Source organism: Penicillium psychrofluorescens (genome assembly GCF_964197705.1).
Source record: "Penicillium psychrofluorescens genome assembly, chromosome: 4".
Classification (NCBI taxonomy): Eukaryota; Fungi; Ascomycota; class Eurotiomycetes; order Eurotiales; family Aspergillaceae; genus Penicillium; species Penicillium psychrofluorescens.
This window is the reverse complement of record NC_133442.1, coordinates 3,846,209-3,861,237: the sequence shown is the minus strand read 5'-3', so window position 1 is coordinate 3,861,237 and position 15,029 is coordinate 3,846,209. Positions and strand designations below refer to the sequence as shown.

At 51.5% G+C, this 15,029-nt stretch overlaps 8 protein-coding genes across 8 annotated transcripts; 5 read left to right on the top strand and 3 right to left on the bottom strand.

The window, feature by feature from the left end:
- Positions 1 to 488: 488 nt before the first annotated feature.
- On the top strand, positions 489 to 1,524 carry PFLUO_LOCUS7111 (Glycosylphosphatidylinositol (GPI) anchor assembly protein; the record flags this gene model as incomplete). Its single annotated transcript, XM_073784719.1, has 3 exons — positions 489 to 962; positions 1,021 to 1,307; positions 1,368 to 1,524. 3 exons carry the CDS (start codon positions 489 to 491, stop codon positions 1,522 to 1,524), a joined length of 918 nt encoding a protein of 305 aa, XP_073641146.1.
- Positions 1,525 to 1,788: 264 nt separating this feature from the next.
- On the top strand, positions 1,789 to 2,414 carry PFLUO_LOCUS7110 (uncharacterized protein; the record flags this gene model as incomplete). Its single annotated transcript, XM_073784718.1, has 2 exons — positions 1,789 to 2,316; positions 2,376 to 2,414. 2 exons carry the CDS (start codon positions 1,789 to 1,791, stop codon positions 2,412 to 2,414), a joined length of 567 nt encoding a protein of 188 aa, XP_073641145.1.
- Positions 2,415 to 2,778: 364 nt separating this feature from the next.
- On the bottom strand, positions 2,779 to 3,600 carry PFLUO_LOCUS7109 (uncharacterized protein; the record flags this gene model as incomplete). Its single annotated transcript, XM_073784717.1, has 1 exon — positions 2,779 to 3,600. One exon carries the CDS (start codon positions 3,598 to 3,600, stop codon positions 2,779 to 2,781), a length of 822 nt encoding a protein of 273 aa, XP_073641144.1.
- Positions 3,601 to 3,755: 155 nt separating this feature from the next.
- On the top strand, positions 3,756 to 5,811 carry PFLUO_LOCUS7108 (uncharacterized protein; the record flags this gene model as incomplete). The annotated part of the gene is made up of 4 exons (XM_073784716.1): positions 3,756 to 3,791; positions 3,846 to 3,910; positions 3,967 to 4,777; positions 4,828 to 5,811. 4 exons carry the CDS (start codon positions 3,756 to 3,758, stop codon positions 5,809 to 5,811), a joined length of 1,896 nt encoding a protein of 631 aa, XP_073641143.1.
- Positions 5,812 to 5,944: 133 nt separating this feature from the next.
- On the bottom strand, positions 5,945 to 8,116 carry PFLUO_LOCUS7107 (uncharacterized protein; the record flags this gene model as incomplete). The annotated part of the gene is made up of 3 exons (XM_073784715.1): positions 5,945 to 6,386; positions 6,455 to 7,482; positions 7,532 to 8,116. 3 exons carry the CDS (start codon positions 8,114 to 8,116, stop codon positions 5,945 to 5,947), a joined length of 2,055 nt encoding a protein of 684 aa, XP_073641142.1.
- A 383-nt stretch (positions 8,117 to 8,499) lies between these two features.
- Positions 8,500 to 10,652, top strand: PFLUO_LOCUS7106 (uncharacterized protein; the record flags this gene model as incomplete). Its single annotated transcript, XM_073784714.1, has 5 exons — positions 8,500 to 8,608; positions 8,686 to 8,902; positions 8,957 to 9,019; positions 9,071 to 10,026; positions 10,084 to 10,652. The coding sequence occupies 5 exons, from the start codon at positions 8,500 to 8,502 to the stop codon at positions 10,650 to 10,652; spliced, it is 1,914 nt and encodes a 637-aa protein (XP_073641141.1).
- A 414-nt stretch (positions 10,653 to 11,066) lies between these two features.
- PFLUO_LOCUS7105 (uncharacterized protein) lies at positions 11,067 to 12,932 on the bottom strand (the record flags this gene model as incomplete). The annotated part of the gene is made up of 6 exons (XM_073784713.1): positions 11,067 to 11,323; positions 11,381 to 11,597; positions 11,645 to 11,741; positions 11,811 to 12,619; positions 12,673 to 12,799; positions 12,859 to 12,932. 6 exons carry the CDS (start codon positions 12,930 to 12,932, stop codon positions 11,067 to 11,069), a joined length of 1,581 nt encoding a protein of 526 aa, XP_073641140.1.
- Positions 12,933 to 13,426: 494 nt separating this feature from the next.
- PFLUO_LOCUS7104 (uncharacterized protein) lies at positions 13,427 to 14,498 on the top strand (the record flags this gene model as incomplete). The annotated part of the gene is made up of 2 exons (XM_073784712.1): positions 13,427 to 13,672; positions 13,734 to 14,498. The coding sequence occupies 2 exons, from the start codon at positions 13,427 to 13,429 to the stop codon at positions 14,496 to 14,498; spliced, it is 1,011 nt and encodes a 336-aa protein (XP_073641139.1).
- Positions 14,499 to 15,029: the final 531 nt, after the last annotated feature.

Sequence of the window (15,029 nt, the reverse complement as noted above, 5' to 3'; positions counted from 1 at the left end):
GATGTCTCCTATCTTCAGCCAGTCTTGTCTGTTCTTTTTGTGGTTGATTGCCTACTAGTGGACTTTTGATTCAGGTCATTTTTACGATTGCTAGAATCAAAATCCATGAAGTCAGTTGGTTGATTATTGTATGTTTCGGGGGTCCAGCTTGAGAGTGGCCCGGGCACGTCGTTGAGCGTACCCAGGAATTAGCTGAGCTTACCCTGGCCCTCTCCAAAGTTGAGAGTACCCAGGGTTCGTAAAACTTCCCTAAGTCACTCTAATTTTCCAAAAACCAAGCCTAATCCCTCCCTAAACCTCCCTAAGCAGGGCACTCTTAGCTGGAACCTCCTTGGTCAGTCTAGGAAGTGTATTTTCGAGTGCCTGAGTGACGAGGCACCAACCGCCAGCTGCAAACCAGACAAACCACAGCTGGATTCCTTCCCTTTGCCATGCTGGGATGAACTTCGACCGAACCAGACCGCGGTTTCTGCTCCCATGTGTCTACAATGGCCTCGCCCTTCTCTCCTGCTTCTTCCTTGAGCCCTGCGGCATCCTCCAGCTCGACTTCAGGTCAACCCCTCGTTGAGAAGCCTCCCGTTCCGCCTGTCAACATCCTTCCTTCGCCCACCTCGCAAATCTACTCGTTCGTTCAGCCGACATTGCTGCTGACGCTCTTTGCTTTTCGCTTCGATGCATTGACTGCGAATCCGGCCCGGGAGCTCCTAAATAGCTTGCCATGGGTGCTCCTCCTGCAGTTGAGCTACGTGATGGTCTGTCTTCCGCCGGTTGGGACGGTGCCGTCTCCTTCATCTTCCAAGGTGACGGACACGGGGTCACCGGTTCCCGGAGATGGGGAAAGGAAATCTGCTCCCCGATCGCCCTCTTCACCTAGCGTCGCGTTGCGCCCCGGTAAGCCTGGCTACCGACGGAAGCAACAGACGGGTAAGAACGTTTGGGCTGGCATTTGGGCTAAATTGATGGTATGAGAGCTGCTTCTTGGATCGTTGGGTGCTCTCTAACGCTGACGACGTTCTATAGCCTGCATTCCTCTCCCTCGCTCTTCTCTCTCTCCTGGCCACACCCGTTTTGGCCATCCTGCTCGTCCTCTTCGGCGCTCCGCTCACCACTCAAAACGCCGAGACTATGCTCTGCGCTGCCCATATGGCTGTTCTTTCTGCGACTGCATTGATATACGTTCATGGAGTCGACGGTGCGGCCTGGAAAGAAGTCTGGGGCTTCGCTCTTCCGGCGGACACGGTCTGGGGTGGCGCTCTTGGGACGGGCCTGGGAGCATGGTTCGGTGCTATTCCTATTCCATTGGATTGGTTAGTATTTTACAATCATTGAATTTCAACGATCCATCTTGGCTGACTTTTGGATGGCAGGGATCGGCCATGGCAAGCATTCCCAATCACTATTTTGGTTGGGGCCTACATCGGCTATGCCGTGGGTACGTTGGTGTCTCGGTCTCCTTTTCTCTACGGGAAGCGGATTCGATTTGCTCCGGAGGACAATGAAATTGCCGAGAAGAAGAAGAACTAGGGATTTGCTGTGACAATTGTGTTGCAGCTCGACGCACGCAGATTTAGAGGGGCTCTGCAGGACCAATCGGTTAATGTATTCTATTATGGCCTAATCGCTTATCCATGACCAACTACGTTTCCTCGGTTGCAGCTTTAGTTAGTGCGGTTGGACCTCGACCATACGGACTAGTTATACGAGAACTACTTGACCGGGGTCCTGGGTACTTCCGCTTATCCCTAATAATTGCCCTCGAAGATTTCATTCTATTCCATCCCACCCACCATGAAACTCCTCGCTCTCACTGCCTTTGCCGGGCTCTCTATTTCTACTGCTGTCGCGGATTTCTCGCCGCCATTAGGCACAGCGCCCATCCCACTGTCCTTGCTGGCCAATGATTTCGTACCACACGCCGGCGAAGATGCAACCGTAGTCGAGGCAATCCGAAACACCCTCGCGCTCTACCCATTTGCCATTGATGGAAAGAACTTCGACGCCCTAGACAAGGTCTTTGCCGAAAATGCCGTCGCCAACTACTCGGCACCCCTTAATGTTCTGACACCGCTGTCCAACATCCAGCAAGCACTAGCTGCCAGCCTGGAGTGTGTTACGACACAGCATCTATTTGGCACCCAGCTGATTGATCCTATCTCGCTTACCGTCGCCGAGTCCGTGACCTACTATCGCGCTGCGCATTTCGGCTCCGGACAAGCTACCGGCCAAGTCGCATATGCCTACGGCCAGTACCAGGATATATGGCATCGGCAGTCAGATCGGACTTGGCGCATTGCGCACCGGAATCTGGTGTATATGGTATGCTCACAATGAAAACATAAAATAGCCTCTTATCATTTACTGACCCATCGATCTAGGGCCCGATCATTGGCAATGAGACTATTTTTGTCTGCTAGAACACGTTCCTGTACCGATCGATCATGGCATCAAAATAGAGTGGCATCAGGCCCGTTTAGTTTCGTAGTGGTGCTGGAACTGGGCCGGAGTGATATCGGGCTTGCGAGGGGCAAAGAGAAGAGTGCGGACGGTCATTAGCTAGAGTGTTCTAATCTTATAAATCGATTGGAATAGGCACAGCAAATGTAGCAAGAATGATAATCTAAAAGTGCGGGTGTCGGTGCTTATGGATCAATGGGCACGTAAGGCTCTACCGATTGCCTACAAGGGTCGCGGCTTATCTATATCCAATTGTAAGCTAAATTAAGTAGGGTGATTATAGCAAGGCCAAACATGCTGTGAACCATGCAGGTACGAGACAAATCAAAGCTTGCTGAACTCCTTGAAGCTGCCATGTCGGCCCGACCCTTTGCTGAATGCGGCCGCGCCTGCGATGGCCTCAGCAGAGATGACTTTGCGCCCAGCATTGAATTCCTGAGACATGGCATCCTGGAAGGAAGAGGCCTCAAATGCGCTGTAGTAGCATGAGCGCCGGTCTGTGTTCAGGCAAAGCTCTGGGAAGGCGATGAGCTGCTTTGCAATGGCAAGAGCCTCCTTCAACGACTCTCCCTTGGGGACCACACGGTTGGCCAGTCCCATAGTTAGTGCTTCCTGAGCGTGAACTGGCCGACCAGTCAATATCATATCCATGGCCCGACCGAGGCCGACAATCGCCTGCAGGCGAACAGTGCCTCCGTCGATGAGTGGCACACCCCAGCGCCGACAGAAGACGCCAAAAACCGAGCCCTCCTCGGCCACGCGCATGTCGGCCAGTAGACTCAGCTCCAGGCCACCGGCCACCGCGTACCCGGCAACCGCCGCAATGATGGGTTTCTGAACGATCAGCCGGGAAGGCCCCATGGGCCCTAGGTTGCGGCCGGAGACAGGCTGGAGATTGTCGGCAGGAGTGTCATCGCGACTTTGCGCAACGCTGTGCAAGTCGGCACCTGCACAAAAAGTATCACCGGTGCCGGTGAGGATGCAGACCTTTTGTCTTGCGTTGGCCTCAAACGCGAGGATGGCCTCGTAAAGCTTCGCGGCTGTCAGGGAGTCGACCGCATTCTTCCGAGAGGACCGGTTGATTGTGACAATTGTGATGCCCTCATGAGAGGTGTCCGTCAGCACGGGGGGTGCTTCCGTCGCCATGATCCAGGTGACATATACCATTCATAGTGAATCGGTGCTGGGCCAACCTTAGACATCATCATTCCTGTGTTCCAGAAATGCCTCGGCTAAACCCCACATCCACAACGCACCTCTCCGACCTCCATCGGATCGACTGATTCCTTCCCCATAGCGCCATGTCCACCGCGTGTATCATCTGTCACAAGCGCAAGGTAATTAGCGGGTCAATCGATCTAGCCTTATTTCGGCAATGCTGACTGCCCCAGGTGCGCTGTGATTTGGCTATCCACGACCCATGCACCAATTGCCGCAAGTCCGATGTGGAGTGCAGGTGTGTAGATGCGCCCGGAATGCGCGGCCTAGGGACTAAACAATGCATGTATTTAGGCCCTATACAAGGAAGCGCAAGAGATTCACGAACAGTCTGTCACCGGGGCGGCACCTCTCTGACCCTGCTCTGAGCGAGACACCCCAGCGCAGCGCCTCCCACGCCCCGGTGGGCCCGACCGAGAGTCGGATAGAACCACGCTTCTCTTTAGACCATGCTCAGGCGGCCAATGCAATTTCCACGGGATCATTGTCGTTGCCCGACAACGATGGCGCGCCCTTCATCAAGGAAGAAAGCTACCGCGGGCGTAGTGAGTATCTCGGCGGAAGCGTGCCGTTCAACGAGAATATGGTCAAGCCCGGCCGCGAAGCCACATATCCCGAGCAAAAGGTGTCGGACGCAGACCTAAAAATGCTCCAAGAGCAAGGCGCTTTTGAGCTGCCACCGGTGTCGGTCCAGAAGGAACTGATGGACAGTTTTAACAAGTATTGCGTTTCCTGGACCCCCATTGTCGACCCGCGATGGCTGGATGAAAATGCACAACCGCCCATGCTACTTCTCCAGGCAATTTTTCTGGCAGGCAGTCGAGTATTAAAGACTCCTTTGGAGTACGGGACAAGTGAAGTGTTCTACCGGCGAGCTAAGCTTCTATTCTTTTTTGGCGGCACCAACAATCCCCTCATCTCGATTGTGGCAGCCTGTCTTTTGCATTGGTACAATCCAGTAGGACCCGAGAGTGTTTCTACCGACACAAGCGGGTTTTGGATTCGCACCGCGGGTGCAATGGCTTTTCAGATCGGACTACATAAAGAACCACCCCCGAACGCCAGAGACCGAGGACTTCGACGTCGGCTATGGTGGTCTTTAGTTGTAAGTCTTTCTTCCCCTGGAAATTTTGAGAATGCTGCTGACGAGACAAGATTCGCGATAATATCATTTCCGTTGGGGTCGGGCGCCCACGAACAATAAATCTGCGTGACAGCGACGTGCTCCCACCCTCGCTGGATGATTTCCCCGTCCGAGACTTCAAGGCCCAGCTTTTCTTAGCCTATTGCACGATCACTCGGCTTTTAGGTGATACGGTTGAATGTTACTTGCGCAAAGAGATCTCTCGACAACGGCAGGTCAATTTGGAGAATGCTGTGTACCGATGGGCCAAGCAAGCGATCCCGAAGTTACGCTCATCTGTCCTAGCGCAAGAGGACGCATTCACCTGCCATTTCGAGTTCCAGCAGCTACTAGTCATCTATTTCGTTGTTCTCATCATTCTCCATCGTTCACCCACCCCAAACAGCGTGCCGCCAGCTGTATCAATCGTGGCGTCCTCGTTTATCGCGGGCATCTGGGAGGAGTTTCTTCTACGTGATGAGCTCCGCTACTTGGGCCCTGTTTTTGCCTTTTATGGCCTTTGTGCCGGGCTTCCGCTACTCTCAAGCTGTCGATATACGCATCTACAAAGCATTGCTGAACATGAACTGACGGTAATGAAGTTGTCGCTCCAGAAACTGTCTGAAAGGTGGCTTTCAGCAGTTGGTCCGTTGCGAGCTCTTAATAAATTGACCGAGGAAGTCCGAGCTCAAGGACCGTTCGAAGGTCCATCGCCCACTCTTGACCCTGACACGGCTTCGTTCTTTGAGGGATTTGACAGCAAAATGTGCAAACAATGGCGCCTGATTGGGCAGTCCTCTGAACAACCAAATGGCAACACGGCCATCTTGGCCACTTGCTCGTTAGCAGACCTTCAAGAAGCCAGCGATGCGCTTCATCCGTTCGACACGCGACCAGAAGAGCAGCTTACGGAAAATTACGACCTTACGACACTCGATGCCGACTTGGATCCATTTAGTAACAATTGGGAAGGTGCTGGATTTGACTGGAGTGGCTCCTGGCTTCTCAATTTGTGAAATAATTTTTTTTTTGTCACCCACATATACCCAAAATACGGCGTTCCCGCATCTATGTACTACCTTTGTGGTCTCGTATAGTGAAAACTAGAGGCAAAATGAATTCTATCTATCGATCTATGATACACTGCGTTTATAGCTTGCTCCTGCTCTCCTTGTTTGCCTCGAGATCATAAAACTGTCTGAAGTGATCCAAACATCCCGGATTTGCCACAGTGCTGCTGATTGTCTTGGGAAGCTGGCCCGAACAAATTACCTGTTTGACCAAGGTTTCGACCTTCTTGCCATTGACCGTCATGGGTACCTCCTTCACCTCAATCACAAAACGCGGGACATGCTTGCTACTTAGTCCACTGCGGATGGCATCTTTCAGTTCCAGTGCGAGTTGGCTACTGTAAGGCTTGTTGGGCTGCATCACGACAAACAGGAAAACAGATTCATCAGTGTCTCGTTGCAGTCTCCGTCGCCCAACACACAGAGTGGCTGAGATCACCGAATTGAAGGGGGCCGACTCGGTAATTGAATAGATGTCTGACGACCCAAAGCGAATGCCCTGCGGGTTCAACACACCGTCACTGGTTTTTCAAATCCATTAGCATCCAGCCAATTTAGCAAATTTTCTTTTCGAACATCTTCAACCTACCTTCTACCGTGAATCTGCCATCCCTTGGTCAAGGGATTGTAGCTTGCCCAATCATGCTGAGCCCAGCAGTTCTCGAACTTGTCGAAATACGTGCTCTTGTACTTTTCTCCGTCTTTATCACCCCAGAAAAAGACTGGCATGGATGGAAATGGCTTGCGACATACGAATTCACCATGCTGCCCAGTGGTCTTGGTCGACTCTCCCGTGATAGGATCAGCGACATCCACATCCTGGCCCAACATGGGAAGCTGAATCTCGCCGGGATATAGGGGGCCTGCAGGGTCGGTTCCGATCCAGGACGTCACCAAATCTGTGCCACCAGTGACGCTAGTGAGATGGATGCTAGGTGGGAATGCGCGGTAGAACCAGTGATACTGGTCGGCTCCAAGATGGGACCCTCCCGTCTGCACCATCTTCATGGAGGACAAGTCGAACTCATTCTTGGGAATACATCCAGACATCTCCAGCTCCTGCAGATAGCGCGGAGACACCCCCCAGTATGTCACCCGATGATGCTCAGCGATCTCCACCATCGTCTTCGGGGTTGGCCACAGCGGTGATCCGTCGTATAGAACCAGAGTCGGGCCGACAGACAGATGGCCAATCATGATGTTCCATAGCACCCATGAAGTGCTGCTGTACTGGAACACAACATCATCAGTGGTCAACGAGTTGTGCAAGACCGATGTCTTTTTGTGTTGTAGAATGACGCTGTGACTGTGGACCAAGCACTTTGGCTGTCCCGTGGTGCCGCTGGTGTAGAGAATGTACAATGGTTGTGAGAATGGAACTCTCTTGAACTCCAAGGTATGACTTGGCTGCGACATTGACAAAAATGAATCGAGGCTCGGGAATGCCTGCTCGTGATTGCCAGTGATGGGAACCAAAAATACCTGGGGCTTGGATTTCATGGCCTTGACGATATTGCGAATCTTGGGTACGTTTGACTTAAACCTACCCTTGTAAGTCGATTCGCTATCGGCAAACAAAACCCGCGGTGTGACTTGTTGCAGTCGGGACAGACATCCCTGTTGCCATCAGTATCTCCCGATCGTAATCGAAGTGCTCAACTCTTACCTCTTCACCAAGGTCCGGTGCAATACTGGTCCAGATGGCACCAATGCTTGCGGTGGCCAGGAATAATCCAACAGACCACACGCTGGTTGAGATAATGGCTGACACACGGTCTCCCTCCTTGACCCCAAGCTGCAACAAGGCACTTCTAGCCTTTCTAACATTCTCTCTCAACAGGCCCCAGTTCCAGACCTCGCCGCTCAAGCCTTGCCCTTCACGGACTCCAACCAAGGCCTTCTTGTCGAGGTCTCTGCCCGAAAGCACATTTTCCGCATAGTTGACGGTTGCACCACGAAAGAACTCAGGCACTTTTTCCATGGGAGTGTTGGGGTCATAGGCAGTGGTGACTGTCGGGGGCAAGGCTGGAATGACGCCCGTGTACTGGTGGAGGTCCGTCCAGAAATCCTGCAAGTTGTCGACGGACCATTGATGCAGCTCCTGCGATGATCGCAGCTTCTGGTTGAACTTGCGGTTGATATGGGCACGGTAGATGTTGATGGGGATCTGGTCCTGCGGCACCCTGGGCGTCCATATAGGGCTTGGCTTTTCGAGGGCATTAGTGCCCTTGGAGAAGTCTGCACTAGCCATCGTCTTTATGAATTTGGCCCGAATTGCAAGTGTATGCTGGTCTGCAGGCACTTTGATATAGTGAAGAAGCTAGTCGACATTTAAGGCCGCGCCCGCAGCAATAATAAGATTAATTCCACGGCGGTCGGCACACACCTGTCGGGATCCCCGCAATGCTCCTTGAGACTGATGTGGGCACTTTCGGCGATTGTCGGTCGCTCTCGGTGGTGTTGCTCGGTCCAAGGCCAGGCGACGCTATTCAGGCGACGGTGCCGACGTGACTCCACCCCCGCATGGCCGGTCTGTCGGACGGTATAAAGCTCGAGGTTATTAAGAAAGTGAGGTGTTCACTATTGGTCCCCAGGCCGCACTAAGTAATTTTTTTTGCTCGCCTCTCAGCCGGCATGTCTCAACCTCTCAAGCCTTCGACCGCCGATGAGGGGTTTATCCTCTCGACACCGGCCCTAGAGAATCCAGCGACCTCTGACCCGATCTTTCAACGCATCTTGCAGTGTATGTTCTCGCGGGGTTGTTTTAAAATAGCTATGGTTTTTGGGAACCCAATACTGATATTTCCATCTTACTTATAGGGCATCTGCCAGATGACGTCCTCGCAAAGATCTCTCCAGACCTCCGCAGCTTCGGTGCCGAAGCAATTTCCGATGAAATAAATACTCTGATTGGCAATGCTGAAAGCCAGCCTCCATATATCAAGACACGCAATGTGTGGGGTGCCAGGTATGAGGCGGATCGCTTAGTGACTAGTACTGGCTGGAAAGAGTTGGGCAAATGGGGCCTTAAAAATGGGTATGTAGAAGGTTCATTGGGGATCTAATGCTCCTGATATTGACTCTACGCCAGCGTAGTTGGCCGGGGGTACGAAGATGAATTTGGACCATACCGACGGGTCGTGCAGCATGCCTTGTAAGTGTTTTCAAAGATATTATGTCTACTCTTCCGTTGACGCATGCCTAGCAACTACATCTTCTCCGCAGCATCGGCCGCCTACTCGTGCCCAGTATCCATGACCTCCGGGGCAGCTCGCTTGTTCCGGCACCAGCTGCCTTCTGTGCCCGCCGACCATCCATTTCATGAGCTCTATGCAAAACTAATTGCCCGCGAGAACAGTTGGGTTTCAGCTCAGTGGATGACCGAGCGCCCCGGGGGAAGTGACGTCCGAAATAGCGAAACTGTCGCCGTTTACTCCCCGCTGGCATCTAAAACGGGTCGATTCGGAAATATGGAGGAAGGAGACTACTTGGTATCTGGCTTCAAGTTCTTCTGCAGCGCCACGGACTGCAATATCATTCTGCTTTTGGCAAAGACCGAGTCTGGAGAACTTTCGCTCTTTGTGGCACCGACCAAGAAAACGGCCTTTGATGCCAACGGCGACAAGAAAGAGGTTTCGAATGGGATTCGCATTCATCGACTTAAAAACAAGATGGGCACCAAGGAGCTCCCCACGGCTGAGGTCGAACTAAAGGATGTGCGCGCACATCTCGTCGGCCCCAAAGACCGTGGCATTGCTACAATTGCTTTGCTGTTGAATACTACGCGCACTCACAACTTTATCACGGCGGTTTCGTGCCTGCGCCGAGCTCTGGACATCGCCAAGGCATTTGCCCGAGCACGTACGACGATTGACCAGCCTCTGTGGACGTTCCCCATGCATTTGAACGTTCTGTCTCAACTTGAGGTCAAGCATCGAGGCTGGCTACAGCTGGCCTTCTTTACTTCGTCGCTGCTTGGCTTTGTTGATAATGGTTTCCCCACGGGTATTCCAGCGCACTACAAGGTGTTGGCGGCATCTCCAAATGCCGCTTTAGTGGCCTTGCGAGTCCTAACCTCAACATCTAAGGCTGTAGTCTGTAAGTCTGCCACATTGGCATTCCAAGAGTGCCAGGAGGCAATGGGTGGTGTTGGCTATATGGGTAAGCTGCTTTTTTATGCATATTACCGAATAATCTCATCTAACCCATTAATTACAGATGAGCCGGAAGAACCAGAGTTCAACGTGAGCCGATTGTGGCGTGACACTGCGAGTAACAGTGTCTGGGAAGGCACCACCAACGTTCTTGCCAGCGAAACTGTGCGGCATCTGATGAATGGCCGCAATCTTGAAATTTTCGGATCCTGGATCACCGATGCAGCTGCCCAGGTGTCGGAGCCTGCATTCCGAGCGGCTCTCGAGAATGTTTGGTCTGCTTTACGAGAGAAGCTGGCCGCTGGGCAGGACAAGCGTGGTCTTTCCGGTGTATTGAGCATTGGTCGTCAGATCATGTTTACTCTGGCTTGGCTCGTGAGTGGCATTTTGCTTGTATTAGACGCACAACGCGATACCGACGGAGTTGCTCGCGAGGTCGCTCGTAGATGGGTACTGGAAGGACAGGGTGTGCCGGGGGAATTCGCATTCACAGACCTCATCTACCAGCGCTCAGCTTCGGTACAGGACAAGAGGCCAACTGAGAGGGAGCGAACACAGTGGGATTGTCGCATTGTTTGGGATATGGATCTCCCATCAACTGCTTCCGCAGGATTCCGGGCGGCGAAGATCTGATATGAGAGTAACCCACTTGGGCTTTGTACCTAACGTCATCTTACTTGGTGGGAATATAAAATTTTCTAGCATATTGCATTCTCATTCTAGGCTTTTAATAAGTCGTATTGATTTTTACTATCTCACCTTATCTAGTTTGTATCGGCATAGTGTCGACCCTGGACCTTGGAAGAGGGCCGTAGAGTGGGCATGACCTCGTCCGAGCTCCTCATTAACAAGTCAAAAATTGGGAAATTATTTTCACCGTCGAATAACATGGGAATCAAGCTACAATCTTTCAATGAGATGTACTAAGTACAAGCACAGTAACGGTATTCCACGTAAACTGAGTATGATATCCGACTTGGTGATCATTCATTGCGCCTGAGTAAAATCTCCACATTGACAAATAACATTTGAGTCTTCCAGTTCATACTAAACCCGCTCAAGGTGAGAAGCCGTTGCACTCTTCATTATCTCCCTTCCCATCTCCGTATTCTCTGCAATTCGATCCCCTTCCGCGTCGATGAAAGCCTGGGGACGCTCGCGTTGGGTCAGTTCACGTTTCCCACACACAATCAAAGATGGGTTTTGGATGAAAATTTCATCCATATCCTCCAGTGTACGTCGCGAGGTCTCGGGATAGAGAACAAAGACTATTGGGAAAAAGCACCACGCGATGATTGCAAAGACTAGAACCCTCAAGTTAGCATCTGCTGAGGTAGGTAGAAGATACTAAAGTAGCTTACTCAAATAGAACCGCCAGTGAAGATTGTTAACGCCAACGCTGGTGAATTGAGTGACGATAAAGCCACCCATCCAGTTGGTTGCAGTTGCTGCGGCAGCACCTCGAGTTCGCCAGCCAAGCGAATTCACTTCCGAGTTGTATACCCATGGAACCTTGGCAAAGCTTGTTCCGTAGAAGAAGTAATACAGAAAAAACATGGCCGTTGTCACTTGTCCCATCTGGGTTCATTAGTTACGAGTATATATTGCGGATGATGAGGACGTACAAGTCTTTTGCGCGAAGGATCGCTCTCGCCAGTCTTGAGGCAGATAGCTGCAACCAAATAGCACGCTCCCATAGTGACGGACCCATAGAGCATGAGCCTGAAAACATAGTTAGCATAAACAATAAACAGTGCTGGAGTGGAAGTCCAAGGCCATGCAACCACTTACTTGCGACGACCAAATCGATCAATGATCAGCAGACAGCAGAATGCAGCGAGGAGGTAAGTAGTTCCGTTGACAGCAGTGAGAAGACGACTCTCTTCTTCTCCTAGCCCGACACTCTCCTGAAGCAAGGTGGGAAGGTAGTATCCCAGAGCATTCACTCCACTGAACTGTTGCATGAACTGAGTACCACAAGATAATAGCAGCCGGCGAAGGTTTTGCGTCCTGTCGCGACACATCAATACATCCATAGCGGGCACGCGGTCTTTGCGCTCAACCTCCAGCGCTGACTGAATAGATAGGAACTGGGCTGTGACATCGGGATCGTGAAGACTCTTGTTGTTACCTTCCAATCTGGCAATAATCCGGAGCGCCTCGTCATGGCGATCCTTGAGTAGCAGCCATCTCGGTGATTCCGGAATGAAAAGAAGTGCCAAAACAACTATTAAGGGAAATATGAGCTGAAAGCCAAGCGGAAATCTCCACTGAAGCGCTCGGCCCTGGAAATACAGGCCAAAATTCATCCAATTGGCGAGACAAAAAGCAGCAGTGTTGGAAACGGAGCCCACTGCAACCAGCTTACCACGTATCCGAGGCTTTGAGCACTCAGCCTGGTAAACGGGACATGTGGAAGAAGTCAGGCCCATCCCGAATCCATTGACAACGCGACCGACAATCAATTGAGAGAAATCCCATGAGACAACCTGCAAAATTGCGCCAACGGTGTTGCAGGCAAGTCCGAGAGCAATTGTCTTCTTGCGGCCAAGCTTATCACCTAGTGTGAAGGCAAAACCGGCACCAAAAAAGGCACCAAGCTGGATCCAATATGAGTTATTCGACTGGACCCTAGATAGTATTGGATACTTACAGAGAAGCAGCTCGAAGTAATCCCGGAGATGTTGGAATTCTGGGTTTGGGGAAAATGCTTTATAAAATCGGCGGAGATGAGGACTCCGGAAAATACTCCCTGGTCGTAGCCAAACCATGCCATAGAGCTGCTCGACAAATTAGCCATCCCCTCGGCCTTTCTTGAAAGTTCCTAGCGTCAACTCACCAAGCATTTGCAATCGTAATGACAGTGATAAGCCATGTCCCACTGAGCCGGTCTGAAAGATTGGCTTTTGCCATTTTGATTGATCTTATCTGTACTCGATTCCAGGTCGGTCGCTGAATGCCAGAAATTCGGGCCCTATCGAGACAATGAGCCCCTAAAGGTTTTCAAAAGCGCCGGTCATCTCAGGAATAGCGGAGATCAAACCACGAGGAGGCCCTTGAGAGATTAAATACTCGTGTTGCTTCCGAGGTCTCCGCGTAATCGTGGCCTATGGCTTAGGGCGTCTACCCCGGAAGGATTAGCTCTAATTCAAAATACATGGCTCGGACGTACAAATCCCGTGGCATACAGACGCAGAAGTAGAGATGGAAATCCGGGGGTGTCCCTATCCCTCGTGGGGGCGGGATAATGCTTGGACGGGGGGAAGCGGCAGCTCCACCTCCCCCGCGGGAATGGTCTGCGGCCTGATCCAAAAGATCCTAAATACCGACCAGATGGGATTCTGTTTCTTGCAGCATCCCCCCAGGGCCTCCTGACCAATTTTGACTTGTTTCAACGCTCTTCAAAAATGCCGAAATTCGTTCTGGTCACCGGCGCAACTGGCTTCATCGGCGCCCACATAGTGGACGCGCTGCTTGCTCGCGGCCTGCGCGTGCGGGGTGCAACGCGTTCATTAGAAAAAGGCGATGCGATGATAAAGACGCGCTTACAATATAGAGAAAAGCTCGAATTTGTTCAGATTGACGATTTTGAACATCCTGGGGGTCTGGTGGAAGCCGTCAGGGGGGTAGATGGGGTAATTCACGCTGCCAGTGTAAGGGTGTCACTTCAACTTCTGCGGCTTACAAGAGATCTGACCTTATGTTCGTATGTAGCCATTTACCTACAATACAACAAACAACGAGCGAGAGCTCGTTACCCCTGCCATCAACGGTGTACGTGCAGTTCTCGAAGCTGCTAGCACCAACCCACAGATAACTCGCATTGTCCTTACTTCTTCGTTTGCGTCCGTTCTCGATGTAAATCGAAAGGATCAGCCTTACTTCACATACACCGGGGCGGACTGGAATCCCCTCACCTACGAAGAATCGGTCGATCCAGCAACAAGCGCTGTCGTCGCCTATCGCGGCTCGAAGAAGTTCGCAGAGCTCGAGGCCTGGAAGTATATCAAAGAACATAGCCCAAATTTTGACATCGTCGCCCTCTGCCCGCCAATGACCTTCGGACCGGTAGTGCATCCTGTCTCCAACGTGAAGAATCTCAACGAATCCAATGCTATGCTGTGGAAGATTGCCGAGGGAGCGAAACCTCTTCCTGTTTCCCGAGTCCCATTCTGGATCGACGTCCGCGACCTTGCTATTGCACATGTGGAGTCGCTTCTTCGCAGTGAGGTAGGCGGCAAACGATACGTGCCATCCTCTCCAGAGCGATTTTCCTATGGGCTGGCTGCAAAGATCATGACGGAGGAGTTTCCGCCTTTGAACGATAAGGTGTCACAAGAGGAACAAACAATTGACGAATCGTGCGGCTTGGACGGGCAAACTGTCGCGAAGGAATTGGGATATGAGTATCACTCTTTCCGGGATACGGTGAAGGACCTTGTAGCGCAAGCCATTGCGTTGAGTAAAAAGTCCTCTTAGTGACAACTACCTATACGTAACATAAACTTGATAGATAACCCAAGACAGAAAACCATGATCTTATTTCCATCTTCTATATTCTTGATCGTATAAGCATGGGCAAATGCGCATTTAGTGTTCCGTGGCTTTTTCCGCCGCCAGGTATCAGGTGGTTTCACAGAAGCGGACAAGAAACCCGTTTCACCGAACCTAGCCTTTGCTCGCTTATACATTGCATCTCCCCGGGAGATGTATATCTCCAATAGTTTGCTGTCCACGCGACTTGGAGTTGCCCCACCAGCTGTATAATGGTCAAATGGCAATCCAGCGGGGGGAGGCGGCAGCTCCACCAACCTGTGGGTCGCAGAGCTTCTCCGCGTTCCTGTATCTTCTACTCCGTATGCAATCTAGCTATTCTTTTCAAATTTAATTAAAGAGACATCTCATATGCACAGAGAGTTTGCCCCTCAGTATTTGCAAATATTTGGCCTGTTTTCTTTTTGTCTCTCCTGCCACTACTTATATCCGATCGGTTTGTGATCTTGTTCCTTG